Raw genomic sequence first — 21,784 nt, 5'->3', positions numbered from 1 at the left:
TTATAGTCATGTATGACGTGTGTTTTTTTTTTCTTACAAGATTTATTTCTTCGCTGGCAGCTGCAGTTGGAAGTTGGAAGTAGTAGCATATTTTTCTTCGAATAGACTGTAAAGCTTACTAATTGCAATGATTGTGAGAAACAACACACCTTTTTTGGCTTTTTCAGATGATGTTAAAAGTTTTGGTAGTGGCGGCTTATTGCCTCATATTTTGCCCACAAAGGTAGTATTGCGCTCAAGCAAATCCTCCGCCAAGTCATAGGTAGTGAAAAAAATGTCCACAACTCGGTTGCTGAGACGCATAAAGAGGTTACGCGCAATACCAGTCGACCGCTATTCATAAGGCTGTGCACCCAAATATAACGGGTTTTTCAGTAGGGACGCTACAAAAGTAGACCGATAAGGACAGCAAACGATATATTGTTTTCGTTCTTTTGTCATTTCTCAGTAAGGTTTGCCATTTCATCATGGAAATATATACAATCCAACAACGAGTCGAAATTATTAAAATTTACTTCGCCTCCAAGGGGATACTTGGTTTTTGCATCAAAAAGTTAAAATAGTTATGCCATTTTTTTCCAAGCTTAGAGGGAATGTATTGGCGATAACTGCATTGTTTTCTTGCTGGGCGTAACTGCTCGTCAACTGTAAATTCTTAACCTGAGGCGAATGGCATCGTCAAATAAATGAATAATGTTCGCGCATGACGAATAGACGTCAATCTGTCGTGTCGTATCTTTCAGCGCGAGTCCGGGAATTGTCAAGCCATAAAAGACGGCCTAATTGCTCAAATCGATTAAGTGTCCTATAAAACGGCATGTTTGTTTTGTGAAAAAGATCCTTGGCATGAACTTAGTTTGCATTTTCAGCACCGGAGTATAAAACTATTGTCATAAAAGCTTCATCCGCATTTTATTTTGCCAATATCTTAATTTTTTTGGAACCCTTTGAAGCATATACCCTTTTAGCTTTCCTATTCATCTCAAAAGCAATTCCGTCAATTATAGGCACAGGGAATAAGCTTCACTTTTTGTCCGTGCATATTGACGATAATTGCCTACGAGTTCCAATGCTAGGTTCAGTTTAACTTAGCATTAAACACCATATAGTTTGATCATTCCTTCCCTTCCATCTCTAAGGTCAGACTGGTCACTGGGTATCGGTTCGCAGTCTAAAAACCGACGAAGTGAAAATAGATGAAATCGCATGATAACCCCGCATCTTCCCCATATGACGGTACAGTTAAAATCTACCAAAAACGTAATAAATACGAGACATTGAATTCTACCCACGAAATGGTATGAGAGCACTTTAATGGAGCCGTGATCAAAATTGATTGATGGCCGTGACACCGCCCTTTTTAAGATGAAATCACATATCTCGTAAGTCGTCCGAGCGATTTCAATCAAATTTGGTACATGATATTCTTTTGACATTTTTATACTACGGCGTGAAAATGGGCGAAATCAGAGTACTCCCACGCCTACTTCCCAAGTAACATAGTTTTAACTGCAATTTGATTATTTTCTTTCGAGTGTATAAATCAAGAAACAATTAGTATAACTGGATAAAACTGTGCACGAATAATACCTTTAGAGTATGCCACCTATTGACCAAAAATTGTCCAAATACAACAAATACGGTTCTGGCCCCTAGGTACCGAATATTTGAACCCCACTGTTTATAGTTGACTTTGACTGAAAATATCCGTCAATATATAAGATATACAATTGAAAAATCAGAGAGATCCTTTCCTGAAATGGGTTGAGTCGGGTCAATACTTCTCTTAACCCCCATGTACTTAATATAAAGGTAAAATCAACAGACACTTAACTAAGGCTCGAAGATTTGATCGCAAGGATTTAAGCTTTGTACCATACTTCCTTATAAATACCTAAAAGTGCACGTATTTTTCTTTTTATAAATATGCTACCTTCTGCCGCTCATAATAGTGTTGGCATGTGTTTTCGAACAAAAAATCTTTTAAATTATATTCTAACGATTCGCTGACTACTTTTGCTTTCCTTTATTTGGCAGCTACACGGTAGAAATTACATTAAACAACAACAGAAAGCACCGGCAAAGCGCAAAAATGAAATCATCAAAGAAAACCATTAAGTCCACTCACAATTTCCAACAACGCCATAACCGAAAAAACACCGAAATAACACCGCAAGGCAATGCAGCATTAAAAGTACAGCGGATATGAGCGAACGGTAGTGGTTAAGAGAAGCCACAGCGAGCGTGTGTATGCCACAAAGCAAGCGTAGGAAAGCGCACTGCTGTTGTTTGTGTGTGGCAGAATGGCAGCGCTGCCACTTAAGTATTATGCCAGAATGTCATACAACAACAAAAATAACAACAACAACAACAACGGCAACAATCACTGCAACAAAGGCGACTAGGTCAACTACGATGACACGAAGAGGCGAAAGCAATCAGCAACAGCGAATATGAAATGCAAACAACAACAGCGAAGAAAAATAAAAACAAAGCCATAAATAATATAGTAAAAATCCAAAAACATAACTACTATATATAATATAAACGCGAATTGTGGTGGCCATAAGGAAGTGTAATCTTGCAGCTAAGTAAAGCGGCAGCAAAAAAATGTCACAGCCCTGAACTCCGACGTTGCACTTTCAACTCGCCCGCTCGGTCGGACGGCGAACACATGGTGGTGGCACACTGGCGGCAGCTGTGGATGACAGTTATGTGAGCGCGCTGTGTGTTTATGTCTATGCCTGAGAGTGTGTCTCTGTGTGTCTGTGAATTATGTAGTTATAAAACAAGCGTGACAATGTAGTAGCTTCTTTTTTCTCTATTTGACAATGTTCGCGTGCAGAGTAGGAGTATCTGTCTGACCAGTTTCTTTTTGGTATTTCATTCTTTGTTGTTATGATACATATTCACATATATATTCATGCATTATTCCGGTTTACTGCCTTATAAATGCAACTCGTTAACAAAATTTATGCATTCTTGTCAAATTTTGAATTGCAAAAGTCATAAAAAAGTTTCGAATATAATTTTAAATATATTTTTTGCCCAAATTTTTCAGACTACATGGCATATTGGTGATTATTGTTTTTATATAACATATGTGTATGCCAAATTTTTAATCCTATTTTAATAAAATGTATATATCTTCTTGTGATTTAACAGCAATATGTACGCAATGTTAGTCCAATTACAACAAAAATAACGAAAATTTGGTAGAATAACTCCTTACCGGATGATATAAGTGAACAAAATACGTGTTTTAGTTAAAACCTTAATTAAAAAACTTTAAATTGAGTTTTTGGCAGACATTTTTACAAAAAAAAAAGAAAATTTTAAGGAAAATTTCGAAATTTATTTTTCAATTATTTGTAAACGAAAAAAGAAGCCTTCGTCCAAGTCAAATTTTGCCCATCGACTTCAAAACACGCAGTTTCGAGAAAAACGCGATTAAATACCCGGCACTTAGGAAAAAGATTAAGGCGGCTATACTCAACATTGATGAATATAATATCTCAAAGCAACATTCGTTGAAATTCTTGGGTGGGATTATTGACTCGAGGCTATTCTATCGACATTATGGCTTACTAAACAAGAGAGGAAGCAAGAAAAACCAAATAGTGGGTGACAGAAATGGTGGAACGTAACAACAAAAGGTAGATGAACACACACGCTAATCAGAAACGTGCAAGCGTGGGCAGTTCCTGGGTGGGCGGCTGCTTCAGGGAGTATTTACGCAAATATGGACATGACGAATGGTTTGACTCATTTTGTGGAAAATATTGTACCACGCATAATACGTACCCAACAGGTGAAAAGAAATGCCTGGCGGTGGTCCTGCAATAAAAATACAGAGCTATAGGAGACGGAGTTAGGGTTTAGTACATAGGCGTCCTACCACGCAAGTCCCGCATGCGCTAGAAGAGCATGAACGAAGAACAATTGGATAACTCATTATTATTATTTTCTATAACATAAAGTACGATTGGTTTGACTGCTCTTTTTGTGGGAGTGAAATCGCGTGGCACATTTTCTTTTTCTTTCTGTGCCCACGTTATAAAGATGAAAGAGAGAGGATCTGGAGAAACTTTTTGGAGAGCGGCTAATCCCTGAAAATGAAATATTGTACCACGCATAATACGTACCCAACAGGTGAAAAGAAATGTCTGGCGGCGGTCCTGCAATGAAAATAAAGACCTATAACGGAATTAGTCCCGCATACGCTAACACTGGCGTCGCATATGCGAATAGGAGGCACAAAAAAATTCACAACTCATTATTATCATTTTCTATGATATTACTTCATATTCTACTTCATATTTGTCAAATTTTCATATCCATCCAATATGCTATATTTATAAAAATTTCAACAAAAAAATTAATAATAATTCAGTGAAAAATCTGTTTAAATAAAATATTTTCCTTTAGCGCAAGTTAGAAATTAGCTCGGAATGTTTGAACCCTTGAGAGCTGAAAGACTTTTTACAAAATGGCATGGATGGAATATCAATGGTTCTGGAATATTTTGAAAATTTTGCGATCTGGACTGAATAATAATTCCCTATAAGAACTTCATTTTGATAGTGGTCCGATACCAGCGGATTCGACAAATGAGCAGCTTCTTGGTGAGAAAAGAACGTGTGCAAAATTTCAGCTGAATATCTCAAAAACCCTAGTCCCTGTGTTTCGCGTAGTCAGACGGACAAATCGTTTATATATATTTTTTATATTTTATAGGGTCTACGATGTTTGCTTTTGAGTGTTAAAAACTTCGTGCCAAACTTAATAAGCTTTACTGCAGCTGGAAGAATCGTAATACATAGGTGAAATCCCAGCAACAACAAATAAAGAAGTGGAAAATACAATTAAAAACGCGATGCTGATGTACTAAAAAATCGAACGCGCAAAGTATTAGTAAAACTGGCGTCGAAAATAAACGCTTGCTTAAATCTCAGATACTTCGTCGAAGGTATCTAAAATCATTATGATACAAAAACCTGGCAAAAGCGCACATGAAGTCTCGTAATATCGTCCAATCTCACTGTTGCCTATTTTGTCCAAGCTACTTGGAGCTGTTTTCATAAGGAGACTTCAGAACTTAATTGAAGAAAAAAAGCCTTAAACCAACGCAACAATTTGGATTTAGATTTTAACATTTCACAATCGAACAAGTTCATCGAATAACAAGCATAATAGGAAATGCATTGGAAAAAGCACATATCATTGATGTGTCTTAGTCGTTCTATAGAGTATTGCACCATGGCTTTCTCTTCTTCTTCAAGATTTCTCTTTTCACAAGTTGCCTCTAACCTGAGCAACTGCTACTTCAGAATCAAGCAGGGACAACGTCCGGTGTGTTTAACATGGGTACCTGCTAACAACAGCCAGACATGCTAGGCATTTTCAATGCCAATTGGAGATGTGGAATGGACAAACTAACCATTTTTGTAGGGTTCGAGGTCCATCTAAAAGTTCGTCACCGGCAATAGTGAAGCTGAGTCGTCGAACAGAATGCAAACTTCAATCAATCAAATTGCAGAAGTGGTTCATTACTTTAAACGAATTGAAGTCTATCTATGTATATACAGTAAGCTTCACCAACTAAAGTGCCACGTACATATGTATATTCGCTTACATATTGGGAATGAAGTAATCCCGTACTCCACCTTGGCGAAATATTTTGGTATTACGCTGGATGCAAAGTTGAAGTGCAGAACTAAAATTAAAATACAACCAAAAAATTATAATTTTCACAACCAAGCTTACGATAAGCCCTTTAAATAGTGGAATAAATTTCATGAAGAAGTCAATCGTTTGTTACTTTAGCTTTTAATACTACAAACAGTAAGCACATTATCTTTATTTGAGATTTTCAACTTTGCAGAAAGTTGAAATTTATGATTATTTAACCTATACTTTTAAGTTAATTTTATAAATTTGTGGTTATGTTCAAATGCATAATATAAAAAACAAAAATCACTCTCAAGTATTAAGAACAACTAAGTTTAATTAACATTTATAGAATTTTTAAAACGCATTTTTCATAAAAAAAGCTTTTCGCACATAAGCCTTTGAAAATTATTAAATGAAATGACTGTAAATTATATTTTTACAATTTTGACAGAGTAAAAATTTCAAAGAAAAGTGATTTTAAAATGAGTATTTAAAACTAGAAAAAATATTTTTTGTAATTAATTATATATTATATCATAAATCATATAAATTTTTAATTACAAAAAAATATTATTTTCTACTTTTAGATACTCCTTTTAAAATCATTTTTAATATACATAAATACAATTTTTATTTATATTAATTAATTATTAAAATATTTTTTTCTACTTTTTGATACTCATTTTAAAATCACGTTTCTTAGAAACTATCTAAAAGTATAAAAAAATTGTGTAATTAAAAATTTATTATTAATATTAATTTGACTAATATTTTTAATATAAATTTTTAATTACAAAAACATTATTTTCATACTTTTAGCTAATATAAGAACGAAACAGGGCATTCATTTATCTAATTTATAAAAAAAAAATTAAAAAAAATACAAAACAGCAAATAAAATTAAAAACACTTCAATTATGTACATGTAAATAAAAAATATATTTTAATATGTTATAAATTTAGAAACAAATGCTTGCATAAAACGAGATTAAATTCGCTTACCCTTCCAAAGGACAATACTATGAGCGCCTTGGGATATGCTACACAATTACGGCCACACAAAAGCCGATTTAAAGCAATGTTAACGGTTAAATATAAGCATCTCGCTACATTTAAACCAACGCGCACACCAAAAGCTACGCAAATACATACATACATATGTATGTACATTTGAAAAAAAATACAAACATATAACTAAGCTAGCGATAGTATGTACGAATATGCGCTGCTTGTCATATCTAGCGCAACATGAAAGCAATAAATAACATTCTTGCTGTAAAAACACCTACTCAAGAAACTGAGGTTGTACATGGCAGCTGCCACCTTTCACGCACCCACTCGCTTCCTTCGCGCAGAGCCCCAAACGCAGTCAGTCAGCTAGTAAATACGCGACTTTAACGTCAAGCAGCACAAACAGCGGGAGTCCAGGACTTAAAATCAGTGGCGTATTCTTAAAAACAAGCATGCATATACCAACACACGTTTGTTTGAAAGTCACAAGCACACTTTTGTTCGCACATACAAACAGACTGATATCAAATGCACAGTAATGGCACAAAATAATTAGGTTATAAGTGTAAAAGCTGAAAAAGCTGAGTACTGAGACATTTCAACCCTTTTCATGCCGTTTTTATTTTTACTGTTAGTATTTCAATATGCCATTTCCGTTTCCGTTTGCCTGCCTGACTGCCAATACACACTTAGCATTCAGTAACTGGCAACACAAATGTATACAAACATACACACGCACACATAAAGCTACATTCGCCAACTTTAAAGTCGCGCTCACGCACACACCAATATTCAACGCTTCACTTTGTCCTAATGTCCTTGCACTTACTTCGCACCCACTGTAAGCAGCGATCCCTTTGCCGTTGCCGTTACCGTTGCCGCTTTCGATGCCGATTCCGTTCCGATTCAAATGCGAATTCCGATTTCAATTTGAGTACTCCGCACTGACTGTTTCAACACTTCGTTGCGGCCTAACCGCCGTCGCCGCGCAACTTCACAGGCGATTCATTGACTTTGGCGCTTTCTTGAACATCAATTAATTCTTTGCTTTCATTTATTATTATTTTTATTGCCACTTAGTTTCGAAAGGACTTGTTAAGTGTTTTCAATGTAACGAATCTTTGCACGTTTTTGTTGTTGCTTTGCCAATTACCGACTTCTGCGTGGTTAGCATTTACCCTTTTCACTTTCTTCTTCTTCTTCTTGTGCCACCAAACATGATATGAAATGCTTAATATTTGTAGTATATGAATGAAGACTTTAGTATATTCACTTGTATTTTGTATATTTGTTTGAAACACGGTTAGGACATTTTCAATTTATCCGGCAAACCGAACTTTTCGATTGAGTGTCCCGTCGTCAACTGTCCGAAAGGACATTTGTTCGTTATTGTACTGTTACTATTTGAGCTTTTTGTTTGACTTAAAGCTTTGGAGGTGCTGCCAATATTTTGTAGGGAGTAATGGGTTTTACAACTACTAATTTTTGTTCGTAAAGCTTAAAGAGGTTTCGTAATAAAGATCTAAAGGCTATAAGGTCTTGAAATCCTTTCAAAATAAATAATGTGCAGATTTACAATTTTCCTTATTTTTGCGGGAGTTAAAATTAAAAAAAAAAACTTTTTATACAATAGTTAAAGACTGAAAAACCTTTTGTTTTTTTAAAAAATTTTTCTTTAATTAATGCTTAAGCGGTTCATTCATATATTTAATTCTTTTATATATATTTTATATATTTAAAATGTATTTTTTTTCTTAAATCCCAATTAAAATTTAATTTCTGCGTTTCTTACACAGTGGCAGCTACAAAAACCAAACAGAAGAAGAAGAACTGCGCATTCACAGTAAGCATATAAACAGCTGTTGACTTCTAGAAAAAATACACAACATCACTTACAAAAACTCAGAAACAGCGAAAACATCACATAAATTGTTTCAACATTACAACAAAATATAAAATACCGTGCATAATTAATAAATTAGTACATTAAAAAGACAATAAAGTAATGGCGCACTACAAGGGAGCCGCCAGTGAGGCGGGCCGTGCCGCTCAACTGATGAAAAAACGTGAGATTGCCCAGCAGGAGATTGAGTTTCGGAAGAAAAAAATCGAGGAAGAGCTTAAACTGGATAAGATTGAAAACAAATTCGCAGCGCATTATGATGCCGTGGAACAGCAACTTAAAAGTTCGACCATTGGTCTGGTCACTTTGGATGAAATGAAAGCCAAACAGGAAGATATTGTGAGAGAACGTGAAAAAAAGTTGGCACAAAAGAAAGACGAGAAAGAACGTGAAAAGCAACGCGCACTGGAGGCCATACAAGCGGAAAAAAATAAACAAAAGCGACAAATTCAAGCACTATCATTCAGTTTTAATGACGACGAAGATGATGAAGCGGCTGCGGAAGACGATGATGAGGACGATATTAAAGAGGTTAAAAAGAAGGATGCGCCACCTAAGAAAAAGTGGACAGAAATCGATGATGATAGTATGCTGCCAAAGAAAAAGAAAATATTTAAAAATCCTGAAGTAGACACATCATTTTTGCCAGATCGCGAACGTGAGGAGCAAGAGAACCGCTTACGCGAGCAGTTACGTCAAGAATGGGTAATGCAACAAGCAGCATTGAAGGATCAAGAAATTACCATCACCTTCAGTTACTGGGATGGCTCAGGTCACAGACGTAGTGTTATTATGAAAAAGGGTAACTCTATATATCAGTTTCTGCAACGTTGTCTTGAATTGCTGCGCAAAGAATTCAACGAATTAAAAACTGTTATGGCTGACCAGTTGATGTATGTCAAAGAAGATTTAATACTGCCACATCATTACTCATTTTATGACTTCATTGTAACAAAAGCGCGTGGTAAGAGTGGGCCTTTATTCCAATTCGACGTGCATGATGATGTGCGCATGATAAGCGACGCCACTGTAGAGAAAGAAGAGTCGCACGCAGGCAAAGTGCTCTTACGTTCATGGTATGAACGTAACAAGCATATTTTTCCAGCCAGCCGTTGGGAGCCATATGATCCCACCAAAACTTATGATAAATATACCATTAAGGATAAAAGCAAAAAAACATGAATTGTATTTTTCGTAACAAATGAATAAAATTAAGTACAATATGTAAGAGACATATTTTGCTATGTTTACTATAATGTTTATACACTACATAATATCACTATATTTGAATATAATCGGGGTTTAAAAATGAAATGGGTGTAATTGAATCTTTAATAAGACAAAAATAAGTTTAACTTAGGGTGCACAAAGCTATAATATCAGTTGTTGTAGCAGCAGAAAAGAACAAAATGTTATCGGTCAGTTTGTATGGCAGCTATATTTAATAGTAAAACGATCACTAAATTTCTTCAGAGTTTGTTTTATTGCTTTCAATAATCCAAGCCAAATTTCGTAAAAAAGTTTTCCCTACTTGAACTTTGATTTTGAGAGATCACTATATGATCATAAAAACTGAGGGACTATACTGCGGGCTTTACAAACTTCGTGGCAAACCTAATACAATCTTTCAAGGTATTATTAGCTGTACAAACTTTTCCAAGTATTGGATGCATTTTAAACCTCAGAAATTAAATTTTTCTGTAATTAATGCTTATATATTAGTAATATTTTTGAAGGTCATTATCTTATGTATCATTCATTATATAAAAACTTTTCTAAGTGAAACACCGATTGTTTTCAAACACGTCCTCAATGCTAAGCGCTACCGTGTAATATTAACTTGAAGTCGTAAATGGCGAGACCATTTTGAAAGGAAGTTCGCGATAGTTATTAGATATTATATAAAGTATAAACAGTAAACTTAACTCACCGAAACTACACAACTGCCGCAAAATGTTTGCGTTGGAGATACTACCCGGATATAAAAGTTGAGCTGAGCAGTTCCGCAATGTATTTTTTACAGCGTTCCCTTGTTAAATATATGTACATACATATATGAAAACTATTGTAATTCTTATTTGCTTGTAAGTAGAATAGCACTTATAACAAACTAAAATAGATAACAAGAATAAATATAGCAAAACTATTTTTCACTCTAAATAAAAATCCAACTTCTCACATAAATTGAAAATTTTCAATTAGATAGTTAAGTTGGCTGCATAAGCAAAAAAGGCGGAAACTGTGTTTGGTCATCATGCTGCGCAAATTTATTTAACAAATATTTTATAGTAAATTGCAAAAAGTATTTAATTATTATTATTAATTTTTATGTATATAGACATAAAATTTACATTATATAAGATATTATTTAACTAATTTAAAACCACTTAAATAACTAATATTAAAAAATGAAATCTAAAACACGGCAGCTCTGCCGTCTCAAGTGCCTTACAAGCTGGCAGCACTATTACGTGCTTGTTCTTCAGTGTGCCATAAAATTCCGTCTGGCAAAGTAGATAAAGTGAACGAAGTGAATGTTTGTGTTTTCGCGTATATAGTGCTATTTTAATTGAAATGTGTAATAAGTCAGAATAAATATTAACAGTAGTTATCAGTGCAGTTGATAAGAACATTAGTAAGCACCTGTATCAGGTAACAACGTTAACGATTCACTCCAACCATCTTAGCCATATAGATATGTATATGATGGTGAACTCGCTGATGCAGTGAAATTGAAGCAACGACGACTCCCAGAAATTTTTTTTTCAAGAATAACCAAAGGAAAGGAAGAAGGTATGTGGGATGATAAGTGTTCGCGTACCTAGTTTGATACACAAGTTCTGCTGGTGTTGCGCGTTGTGTGCCTGTGAACAAAAAGTTTCAAAGTTATTTTACTAGTAATGTTGCGCAAAAGTAGTTTCTGTATGAGTGAAAAAATAAATATTTTTATGAAATTAAACGGGTATATAAAATCATAAATATATGGAGGCGGAAGTGTTTGCTCAGAAAAGTTACAAAGTATATGACAAAATTTAAGCACTCAAGTGTATGTGAAAAATCAATACGAACCCTCGGTACACCGCATCAGCACCCTACAATATTCACGCCTCCCTTTGCAGGATACGGAATATGTATGTATGCATGGTTGGGGAAAATGGGATTCTGTGAGTACACAAATTTAAAGAACATAAATTTAATTTTTTCAAAGGGGAATTGGTACATGTTCAAATACATATGCGAAACAATTAAATTAACGAGATAAAAATTAAACAACAAAATTGTTTTGTTATTAATTGTTTAACAAGGCGTATAGCTATAAATCTATTAATTGAAGTTAATCAATTAAACTATTAAATAATGCCTAAAATGGAATTGTTCATCAACGTAATGGACATATGTACATATGTACATATGTATACGTTCTATGTATGGTACATGCATATGTATGTGTAGCAATGACTAAAAACATAATACTACCTATGTACATACAAAACTATAACATTTCTTATTGCACATTTACAGTTATAATTTATACCCTGAACAAGATATATTAAATTTGCCAGGAATTTCTTATCATCCACAAAAAAACGTCGGAGACCCTATATATGTATAAACGATCAGTGGGAAGAGCTGAGTCGATTTGACTATAACTGTATGTCTGTCTGTATACCTTATACCTCATTTGTCAGAACCGCCGATAGTGGACCACTATAGCTGCCATACAAACTGAACGATCAAAATCTTGTTCTTGTATAGAAAATTTTTTATTTGACGGGATTTCTTCACGAAATTTAGCATGAATTATTTCCAAAACAACGGTACAATCTCCGAAGAAATTTTTTCAGGTCGGACAGCCTTATCATATCGGTGTCAAGCAAACCGACCAATCAAAATCAAGATAAACATTTTTATATGCCATTTAATGCTATAAAAAAATGCATATGTAAAGGGTATAGTTTTGGTGCAGCCGAAGTTAACGTTTTTTTCTTGTTTTTAATTTACTTCGCAATAGTACAAAATAACTTCACTGGATAGATTACCGCTTTTGCCACCATACTCATCTTTATTTTTCCGCTATATCAAATTGTTGCTGCCCCTCATTAGCTTGGACACAATCGTTCATCCGAATCGAACTTAATTGTAGTACTCTTGATGTACTTTTACTGTTGCTGACAATGTTATTTGTATATAAAGTTACCTTCCTACCTATTTATGTATACATATGTGTATATAGGTACATACGTACGTATAAAATATATTAACGAAAACTGTTGATTTGTACCTTTACCTTCTATTTCGCTCTTACTTTTAAAGTCGTTATTATTTTTTCCCTTTTACTTTTTCTTTTATATAATATAATAATTAATAAAAATGGAAAATAAAAATGAGTTTTGCAAAGTTGAATGTACATAAGTAGGTATTTTGTAAGTAGGTTTAAAGCACTTCTTCCACTAGATCTCCATCAATTCAACTAGTGCGCATACGTATTTTTATTGTTTTTGTTTTTTTCGTTCATTTTGCATAATATGTATGCAATTTTCTCCTGTTGCTATCTCCGAATTCGTCTTAACTTTGTAAGTTTTGTAAATGGTTTTTTGTGCACGCTGCGTCTTCCATCAATTTCGGGTTATGAAGTAATTCTTGTCCGTTGGTCATCGATTGCCGAACACCAGTTGAAAGTACGGTGGAAGATTACGCCTTTTTGAAGGTTGCCTTATTTACCGCATTGTAATACATTGTTGTTGCACTGTTAATACATATGTACATACATACATACATGCCTGTGCATGCTTCCGTACAAATATTATTGGGTGTGCTGTAGGCACGACTCTGGAAATGAATGCAATAAAACTATTAAACTTTACTTACTTATTTTCACATACGGACATACGATATGTACATACATACATTCTTTATAAGTATGTAGAAAGCGATAAAGTTGTACTGTAAGCACTAAAATACGATCTTCGCCCAAGGATCGTTAAACCCACTTTACTACCACACCATTATACGTCTGGTACGTATACCTGCCGGTATATTTTGCATATAGAACTTTGTCTGAGGCAAATTACCTATATACCGACACACATATACATACATACCTACAAAGCACTCTATATTCGTAAGTGGAAAAATGCCGGTTTATATATTCGCTTTGCGCGTTTATTTTTGATCGTATTCTCTTTCAATAATTAATTGGTCGCCTGAGTCATAGGCTTGTGAGGAGGCTTTCGTCCAGACAGCAAAATACAGCAGAGCATACATGCATTGTCGATTTCAAACGATTGTGGAATTTGCATATACACATTCAGTCATGTACACACATATGAATAAACATACTTGTATGTAAATGTGCAAATGAGTTTTATGAAGACGTTTGCACTTGTCTTATAGTTTGGCTGCGTAACGTAGTGTTTTTGTAAATTAATTTCGCACAAGTGTCACATAGAACTTAGTTATTTAATTGGCGACAGTTGCTATTTTCGGTTTGCTTCGGCGCGACGTCGTCTTGAATATTATATTATTATATTGTGTCTTTCTGTGCTATGTGTCGGTGTTTAGAAATTATATAAGGAAAAGGAAAAGCAAGAGGGCGCCAAACCTGTAAGTACTCCGGGACAACATATGTAAATATAAAAAAGTGATAATAAAATAAGCAAAACATTGTTTGGTGAAACGAAGCATGGATGATTTAGAATGGATTCAGCTTAATAAATGCTAATACCGAATATGAATTAAAACAAGAAAAAAAAAATAGTTCGGCTATAATGAAGCTATACCCTTCACAGATGTAGTTCTTATACACATTTTGTATGACATTACGTATTTAGAGTATAAAATGATGTTATATAATATAAATAAATTAAAATTTTGATCAAATGTTATTCCTTTCGTGTTGAAAAGAAATTAAGAGAACTATCAGTTAGTACCTCATTAATACATTTCGTAAAACCAAGAAAGTTCTTTGTGAATATAGTGAATGCTCTATTAAACGGACAACTCCATTAACCGTGTACATTGCCCGATCTCAATATTTTTTGATGTTTATTAAGGACAACTTATTACGTGGACTACTTTATTAACAAACGGCCAAACAAACAGTCTTAAATATACTATGTCCGTGCCACTAACTACCTCTTTGGATGCGGTGCTAACCCTACATATTTGACACCTCTCCTTATGGTCCGATCCCGTCGAAACAGCACATTTCCTGGGCCTACCGCTGTATGTAGCATCCTAACGGAACTAGGTAACCGTAACAACAACAACAAAAGCTGGTCCCGACAGTGTCCGTTTATTGGAGATTTCACTGTATACTTGCATAATAAATTTATTTACCCAAGAAGTATTCATCTTTCAATCATTAAAATTTGTTTAAAAAATCTGCTGAATGTGTTTTGTGGCTTGTTTTGATTTTTATGAAATTTACCTTTTCTGAAACTAAAAAAAAATCATACAAATTACAAATTTTCATGAAATAATATATTAAATTAAATAGCGTTTTTAGTAACTACATATCGCTCATTTGCTGCAAGACCGGCATAAATCAAAAAACGTGATTTTTGAGTTAATGCTGCAGAATTGTTCGTTATATCATACTTCATGTTGAGTGAAAAATTCATATGAATACCTCTTATATGCTCCGCTTGAGAAGAGAATATATTTCCTGTTTTCCGTGTAAGTCAGAGTCAGTTGAAAACTTTAAACGCGTTTTCTGGCGAATCGATTTTTTTGACTTATGCCGGTCTTGCAGCAAATGAGCGATATATACCATATGTAATATTGTTTTTACTATGTCTAAACAACAAAAATATTGACCTCATTATTTATGATATAATGTCAATTTCTCTGTAAACCAAACCAATCGAAACTAGTTCGATTTCTAAGCTTATAAAACCTAATTACTCACCCTTGATAAGACTTCAATACACAGCACACTAACAACAACGGCAACAAAAATAAAAATCAATCATACGCAAGCACTATCTGTATCCTTTGCCTAAAATCATAAATAGTATGACGTATGTATTTACGTATAATATTTCCTTATAAAAATTTCTCAAGTAGTCAGTCAGTCAATAGAAAGAAAAATAAAATAAAAGTATAGTTAGCATTCACTCAGCGCAAGAAAAACGCTTAGTTCTTTTATTTTCTTGAAATTATTTCGCGTGCTTTGAAATGAGGTCATTACTCCAAAGTATCTACATTAATCAATATGCTATAGTTTTGCACTCGCCAATTATTAGGCTCTTGGTTTGTACATACGTACATATGTACAAGCATATATCATTAGTGACATCAAAGAGCCTAAATGCGGTAGATATTCGTACGATACATATACAAACATATTTATTTATGTATCCTTACACTTGGTATACTAAAATGTTTTAGATTTTCGGCTAAAGTTTTGACGCCTTTGCTTGCCACAAGAAGAATACTGGCATGTTCTTGTCATTCAATATAGATTTCTACATAAATTTTACGACTTTCGATGCCTATATACCATTATGGTAAGTATGTATGTACTTTTGGCAACGTAAGTTTGTTCCCTATCTCATTTGTATGCACACAAATAGTTGCTATTATCTACATACTCACAATATTTCGCTTTGGTATACCATAATAAAAAACACTTTATGATTATACACACAAGCAATAATATTATAATCTGGCGGCTGAAGCACTTTGGGCTCAAAAATTTTCAATTTTTATTCCTTTTATAAATGATTAAAAATGTGTGCGCTTAAGTTCAGAATAAAACTATTATAATTATTTAAACTCACTACAATATAAATAAAATAATAAAAAAATATTTTAAGGAAAAAAGCGATAACTTCCGCTGCACCAAAGCTACAATAACCTTCACTGATGCGTATAAGGTTACTTTTCCTCGGGTAAAAAACTCCTTTTTTCAATTATTTTTTTCTCATATAAAAAATTACATATTTTATTTTATTAAAATTTTTACTAAAAAAGAAATTCTGAAATTTTTGGAAAAAAAAAATGTTTCACACACGGCCAATGCGATACCATTTTTGGTGATCCCTCGGAAAGATACGCCCGCTTTGGCGGAATAACTCCTTACAGGATCATCTAAAGTGAAAAAATACTTATTTTCTTGTTTGCAGACATTTTTACAAAACAATTAAAATTTCGTGATATTTTTTTTCAAATAGTTGTAATCGAATTTTTAAGAATTGTATTCCAAAGACCTGTGTAAAATTTCATGAAGTTCGATTGAGTAGCGCGTTTAAAGACCGCGCACTTAGTCTAGCTAAGTTAGTAGCCTAGTTCGACTTTCCTAGTACAGAGTCCGAATAATGTTCACCATACCAAGCTTTGGTTTTAATTTTTTTCCAAAAAGCAATGATTTAGATTGTGACCCGGAAATTGTAAATAAAATGTAAAAAATATAATTATTCATCAATATTTATATGAAAGTCATCCCCACAGTAATGCCAACGATTTTTCCAGTCATCGAAACACTTTTCATAAGCATTTTTTGGGATGGCCTTCAGCTCCTTCAGCGAATTTTATTTTATCTCTTCGATCGACTAAAAACGGGCACGTAGAGGCAATTTCAGTTTGAGAAACAAAAAAATCACACGGAACCAAATCTGGTGAATACGGTGGTATTCATTGCGTTTTTGGATTTAAATTCGGTCGCAATCGTTGCTCGATGCGATGGTGCATTATCATCGTGTAAAATCCATGATTCGTTCGTCCACAATTTCGGCCGTTTTTTGACGGATGTTGTCACGCATACTCCTCAATACGGCCAAATAGAACTCCTTAATGACCGTCTGTCTCTGTCTTGAGTGGCTTTGGCGTGTTTTTTTTGTTTCTCTCTACCGTCTCTGAAAGCTTTGTACGTCTCGTAGACTTGTGTTTTTGATAAAACTGAATCACCGTAAGCGTTTTCCAACAATCGAAATACAAAATTTTAGACAAATACTTTGTTCGATATTTTTATCCATTGTGAAAATCACAATGTACCCCTGAGGTGTACCGACTTAAGCAGCAGCCGTAAACTGTTTGGCAGATCGTGCTCATAGAATACTAAGAACAGTCCTACCAACTTAGAAAATTAATTTTTTTGAAATATCATTTACACAGGGAATTCAATTACAATTTCCGGGTACTTTTTTGTCACAAAATACATATGATAAATAATATACATACATACTATTTTATGGGTCTCCGACGTTTCCTTCTGTGTGTTAAAAGCCCTGTTCAGGGTATTCAGAATATTCAATAAAGTTAATACATGTCTGTAAGTACATGCTCATTTTCAAATTAATTTTTCAAAAATTAACATTTAAAAAGATTTTCTAAGCAACTGTACTATAAAATGTTAAGCTCTAGCATTTCAGAACACACATTTCCGGTATCGTTTAACTGTGTACTACATTTACATGCATGCATAGAATTCCATTCTCCTGCACATCCCGATCAACCCAACCACCCACCCACTGCACGGCGTATATTTACAGCATTGAGCAGCTGCGCATTTTATCAACGAACGCGACGGAAATGCGGCATGCACGAATGTCAAGGCTAACATTTCTATGAAAAATGTTTCCAAATCGTTGCATCAATGTACAAATGTTATTTATTTCGTTGCACAAACTACCGTCCATACATACATACATGGCTACATATGTACATACATACAAGTGTAGGCATGCTTAGCTATTTTAAAGCTGTGAATTTATGGCGCTCCCTTTGTGCCCACACAACGGATGCCGATGCGCATACACAAATAATACGTACATACATACATACATGTGTGTAGGTGCATGTGTGCCCATATGCGCGAGCTTATGACCAAGAAGACGACGCAGTTCAACTATTTTCCTCTTGAACACACACGCAAATTACCAGCGTTTTCAGCGCGTGGAGTGCAGTGACAGGTTGAACATACAAACATACAAACATTCATTTTTATATGCCTAGTTATAATGCAATGATATTATTTTTCGCATCGTTCAAAGCCCAATGCACCCAGAAATACATGCGAATATAAGCTTATTGTATACATTTCTTTGGTCCCATGTGGGCGCACGCTAGTTGCTGCCTCTTCCGAAAAATATATTGTGCCTACCTACAGAGGCAATAGAAATGTGAAAATATATATAAATCAAAATTAAAATAATATACATTTTACATTTTGCATTTGTACAGTGATGATAATAATATTCGCAAAATATTTTCCAGGGTTCGCCAAAAGCGATTATTCATGAATATTTGTAAGGGTCGTTAAAGTAATATTACACAATTTTTAATGTCATTTATGAAAGCATGCGGACTTTCCTAACTGCATTTGTTATTGATATTTTCCCACAAATTCATTTGTAATACAACGTCTTTTCATCTCCCAACCGACAGCTCCGTTGGGTGTCTCAGGAAACATGCCATTTCCCAGATTTATATGAACGTCCCTTTGGAACAATGTTTTTCTTTAGTTGTTCTTGTTGTAGCGGCATAAAACATTTCGCTAATGATTTTGATAAATGCTGTTGAGTTGGCAATCATTGACCTGTTAAAAACCCGAGTATATCTCGGTTTCGGTGGTTGAGATAAAACTGAGGTCCTTTTAAACATACAAAACACGTCAAGGGATTAAGTTGTTGGTGTTGTAACGGCAGAATTCTGCCAAGTTAACAGTCCGAGTCCGTTCCGGTTTCGTAGACCCGACTGTCGTGGGAACGAATCACTGTTTAGCGCCCATTAGAGATTCCAAGTGTAGCCAGGCCCTTCTCCATCTGGTCTTTCCAACGATGTGGGGATCTTCCTCTTCCTTTGTTACCCCCGACGGGTACTGCGTCGAATACTCTCAGAACTGGATTGTTTTCACCCATTCGGACCACAGGACTTAGCTAGCGCAGCCGCTGTGTCTTAATTCGCTGAACTATGTCAATGTCGCCGTGTATCTCGATCAGCTCATCGTTGCATCGATTGCGGTATTCGTCGTTTCCAATGCGTAAAGTACCATAAATCTTTCGCAGAACCTTTGGATGTTGAATGTTGGCCAAAAACAATATTGTAACGGTGCTTCAGCCTTCATATTAGCCAAGCATGACTCCTTGTGACTTTTTCCCATTTCAAAAAATAAAGAGATCATCAAAGAGCCGTCGTTTTACAAGCATAGATTAAAAGAGCATCGCTGAAAGAGCTAAAGACTATCACAAAAACAAGTTTGAGTAGGGTTTCGACGATTGGAGCAAGCCCTGATATAAGTGCCTTATGTAAACAAGTATAAATATTAGAAAAAATGCAAATCGCCTTTATATTTTGAACACACCTCGTATTTCAGCTGAAATCTCTTCATTAAAAGCTATGAAAGTCCAGTGTTATATTGGAATGTAGGTCTGGTGGTTCTGTACGTAGCAAACTGCAACAAAAGTAGACAATATAAAAGGTTTGAACTTATAAGGTAAATATTAAAAAAACTGGAAAATGTTCAGATTTGGACCATAATCTGTGCCAAATTTCGTGAAGATACCGCGTGAAAAAAGCTTTCCACATACAGGTAAGGCAGATATATTCTATAGAGGTTCAATCTCGTTGATTCCAACACTTTAGCGGCTTCTTGAGGAGAAAAGGCAAATCATCAAATCGATTTCTAAAAGCAAATCGTCCTTATCTTTTAAAGCGATATCTTCGTCGAAGGATGAAAAAAGTGAGGTTATGGAAAGCTGACAGAAACCCGTTTAATAATTGCATTTCTTCACTGGAAGAGTTTTAACCAAGCAACAGCTTCAACCCGGACTTTGTAAATTATATTCAAGAACTGGATAGTGCCACAAACCATATTAGGCAATCATAACCTCAAAATCACTTTGACAATATAATTTCAGGCAAACTAAAATTGCACAGCTAAAAATTGTTGTACTGACGTATGTACATACAGTTGGCCAACACTGTTAATGCATATCGGTTTCAGCGAATGGAAAATTAATTACTATGTAATGTAGTAGCAGGTGCATGCAACGTGAGACGACAGTTGCTGGCAATTATGAAGAAAATTAACGCTGACAGACATTCAAAATGCCAAACATGCCAAAAACAAAGCGCCACAAGCAATTGTAACAAATGAATTTGTGTTGCAAATGTCAATGCATAGCGATGCATTGTTTTTGTTTTTACTTAATTCATTATTATACCCTGAACAGGTAATATCACTCAATACGCCAGCAGCTATACACTCTTATAAAAGATTGTGCCTTCTCTATTCGGCTCTGCAACTTGAATTATTTTCTCCAGCAGTAGATTGAAGAAGTCGCACGATAGGGAATCGCCTTGTCCAAAATCTCGTTTGCTATTGATCGGCTCGGAAAAATCCTTCCCGATCCTAACCGAGCTTTTGGTATTGCACAAAAAATTTTGCACACATCTTTCCTCCTCAAGAATTTACTCATTTGTTCTAACCGTCAATATCAGACCACTATGGTATATAACTGGCATACAAACTGAACGATCAGAATCAAGATCTTGATTGGAAAGCTTTTTTACTTGTGAAGGGTATTATATGTAGCCTCGGTGCAACAGAAGCTAACGTTTTCTCCTGTTTTTATTATTATTTGTCCACTACTGTCATGATGATGATTTTGGCACATCGTCTGCTGTAAGTCAATTTTTGTTTGTGTGCTTTGCTGCTGCTATCGGAAGTGGCTGTAAAAACCACAGCAATGCGAACGTCGACAGCGACGCCGCCAGTCATGCACTGGAAACTCCTTCATCAGCGAGACTTTCTAATAGTGACGGCTGCGATTATTGTTTCAGTTGCAGTCAATGTTGCTGTTACTGTTGTTGTTATTATTGTTATTATGCTAGATACAATAAAATATTGTGATAGTCCAACATGTGGCAATAAACATGTATGCTTGCTGTTTGCTTGTTGTTGTTGTTACCTGCTGATATTGATATCGCGCGTGGCGCGATTCTACTTGCAGTTGTTGTAGTCATACATATACATACGTACGAGTTGATTTCCCAACTTTTGGTGGATTCATTCATAGGGGATTGCATACAGTAAATCAACAGCAGCAACAACAAAAAACAACAACAACAACTATTTCGAAGTTTTTGTTGTAGTAGCAGAATTGCCGATTCATTCTGTTATGCTTGTAATTGTCGTATGTATTAGTTTAAACATATTTGTTGTTGTATTCTTTATTAGTGGCAGCAACATAA

General features: G+C 34.8%; 3 protein-coding genes across 6 annotated transcripts in view; 2 read left to right on the top strand and 1 right to left on the bottom strand.

Moving 5' to 3' along the window:
* LOC105229914 (uncharacterized) overlaps window positions 1–8,044 on the bottom strand; it is a 169,897-nt gene extending 161,853 nt beyond the window's left edge. For both annotated transcript variants that reach the window (XM_049448567.1, XM_049448563.1), the window contains exon 1: window positions 7,514–8,044. The gene's annotated coding sequence lies outside the window, so the exon portion shown is untranslated. The remainder of the gene's footprint in view (window positions 1–7,513) is intronic.
* A 499-nt stretch (window positions 8,045–8,543) lies between these two features.
* Window positions 8,544–9,819, top strand: LOC105229823 (protein FAM50 homolog). Its single transcript, XM_011210285.4, has one exon. The coding sequence runs from the start codon at window positions 8,690–8,692 to the stop codon at window positions 9,767–9,769; it is 1,080 nt and encodes a 359-aa protein (XP_011208587.2). The 5' UTR covers window positions 8,544–8,689; the 3' UTR covers window positions 9,770–9,819.
* A 1,256-nt stretch (window positions 9,820–11,075) lies between these two features.
* LOC105229824 (uncharacterized) overlaps window positions 11,076–21,784 on the top strand; it is a 31,877-nt gene continuing 21,168 nt past the window's right edge. Inside the window, exon 1 of one of the 3 annotated variants that reach the window (XM_011210286.4) lies at window positions 11,076–11,380. The gene's annotated coding sequence lies outside the window, so the exon portion shown is untranslated. The other 2 variants (XM_011210287.4, XM_019991624.3) reach the window with 2 other exon arrangements.

Source organism: Bactrocera dorsalis, chromosome 2, assembly GCF_023373825.1.
Source record: "Bactrocera dorsalis isolate Fly_Bdor chromosome 2, ASM2337382v1, whole genome shotgun sequence".
NCBI classification, from domain to species: Eukaryota; Metazoa; Arthropoda; class Insecta; order Diptera; family Tephritidae; genus Bactrocera; species Bactrocera dorsalis.
The sequence above is the reverse complement of the archived record's forward strand: the minus strand, read 5'-3'. Positions and strand labels throughout refer to the sequence as shown.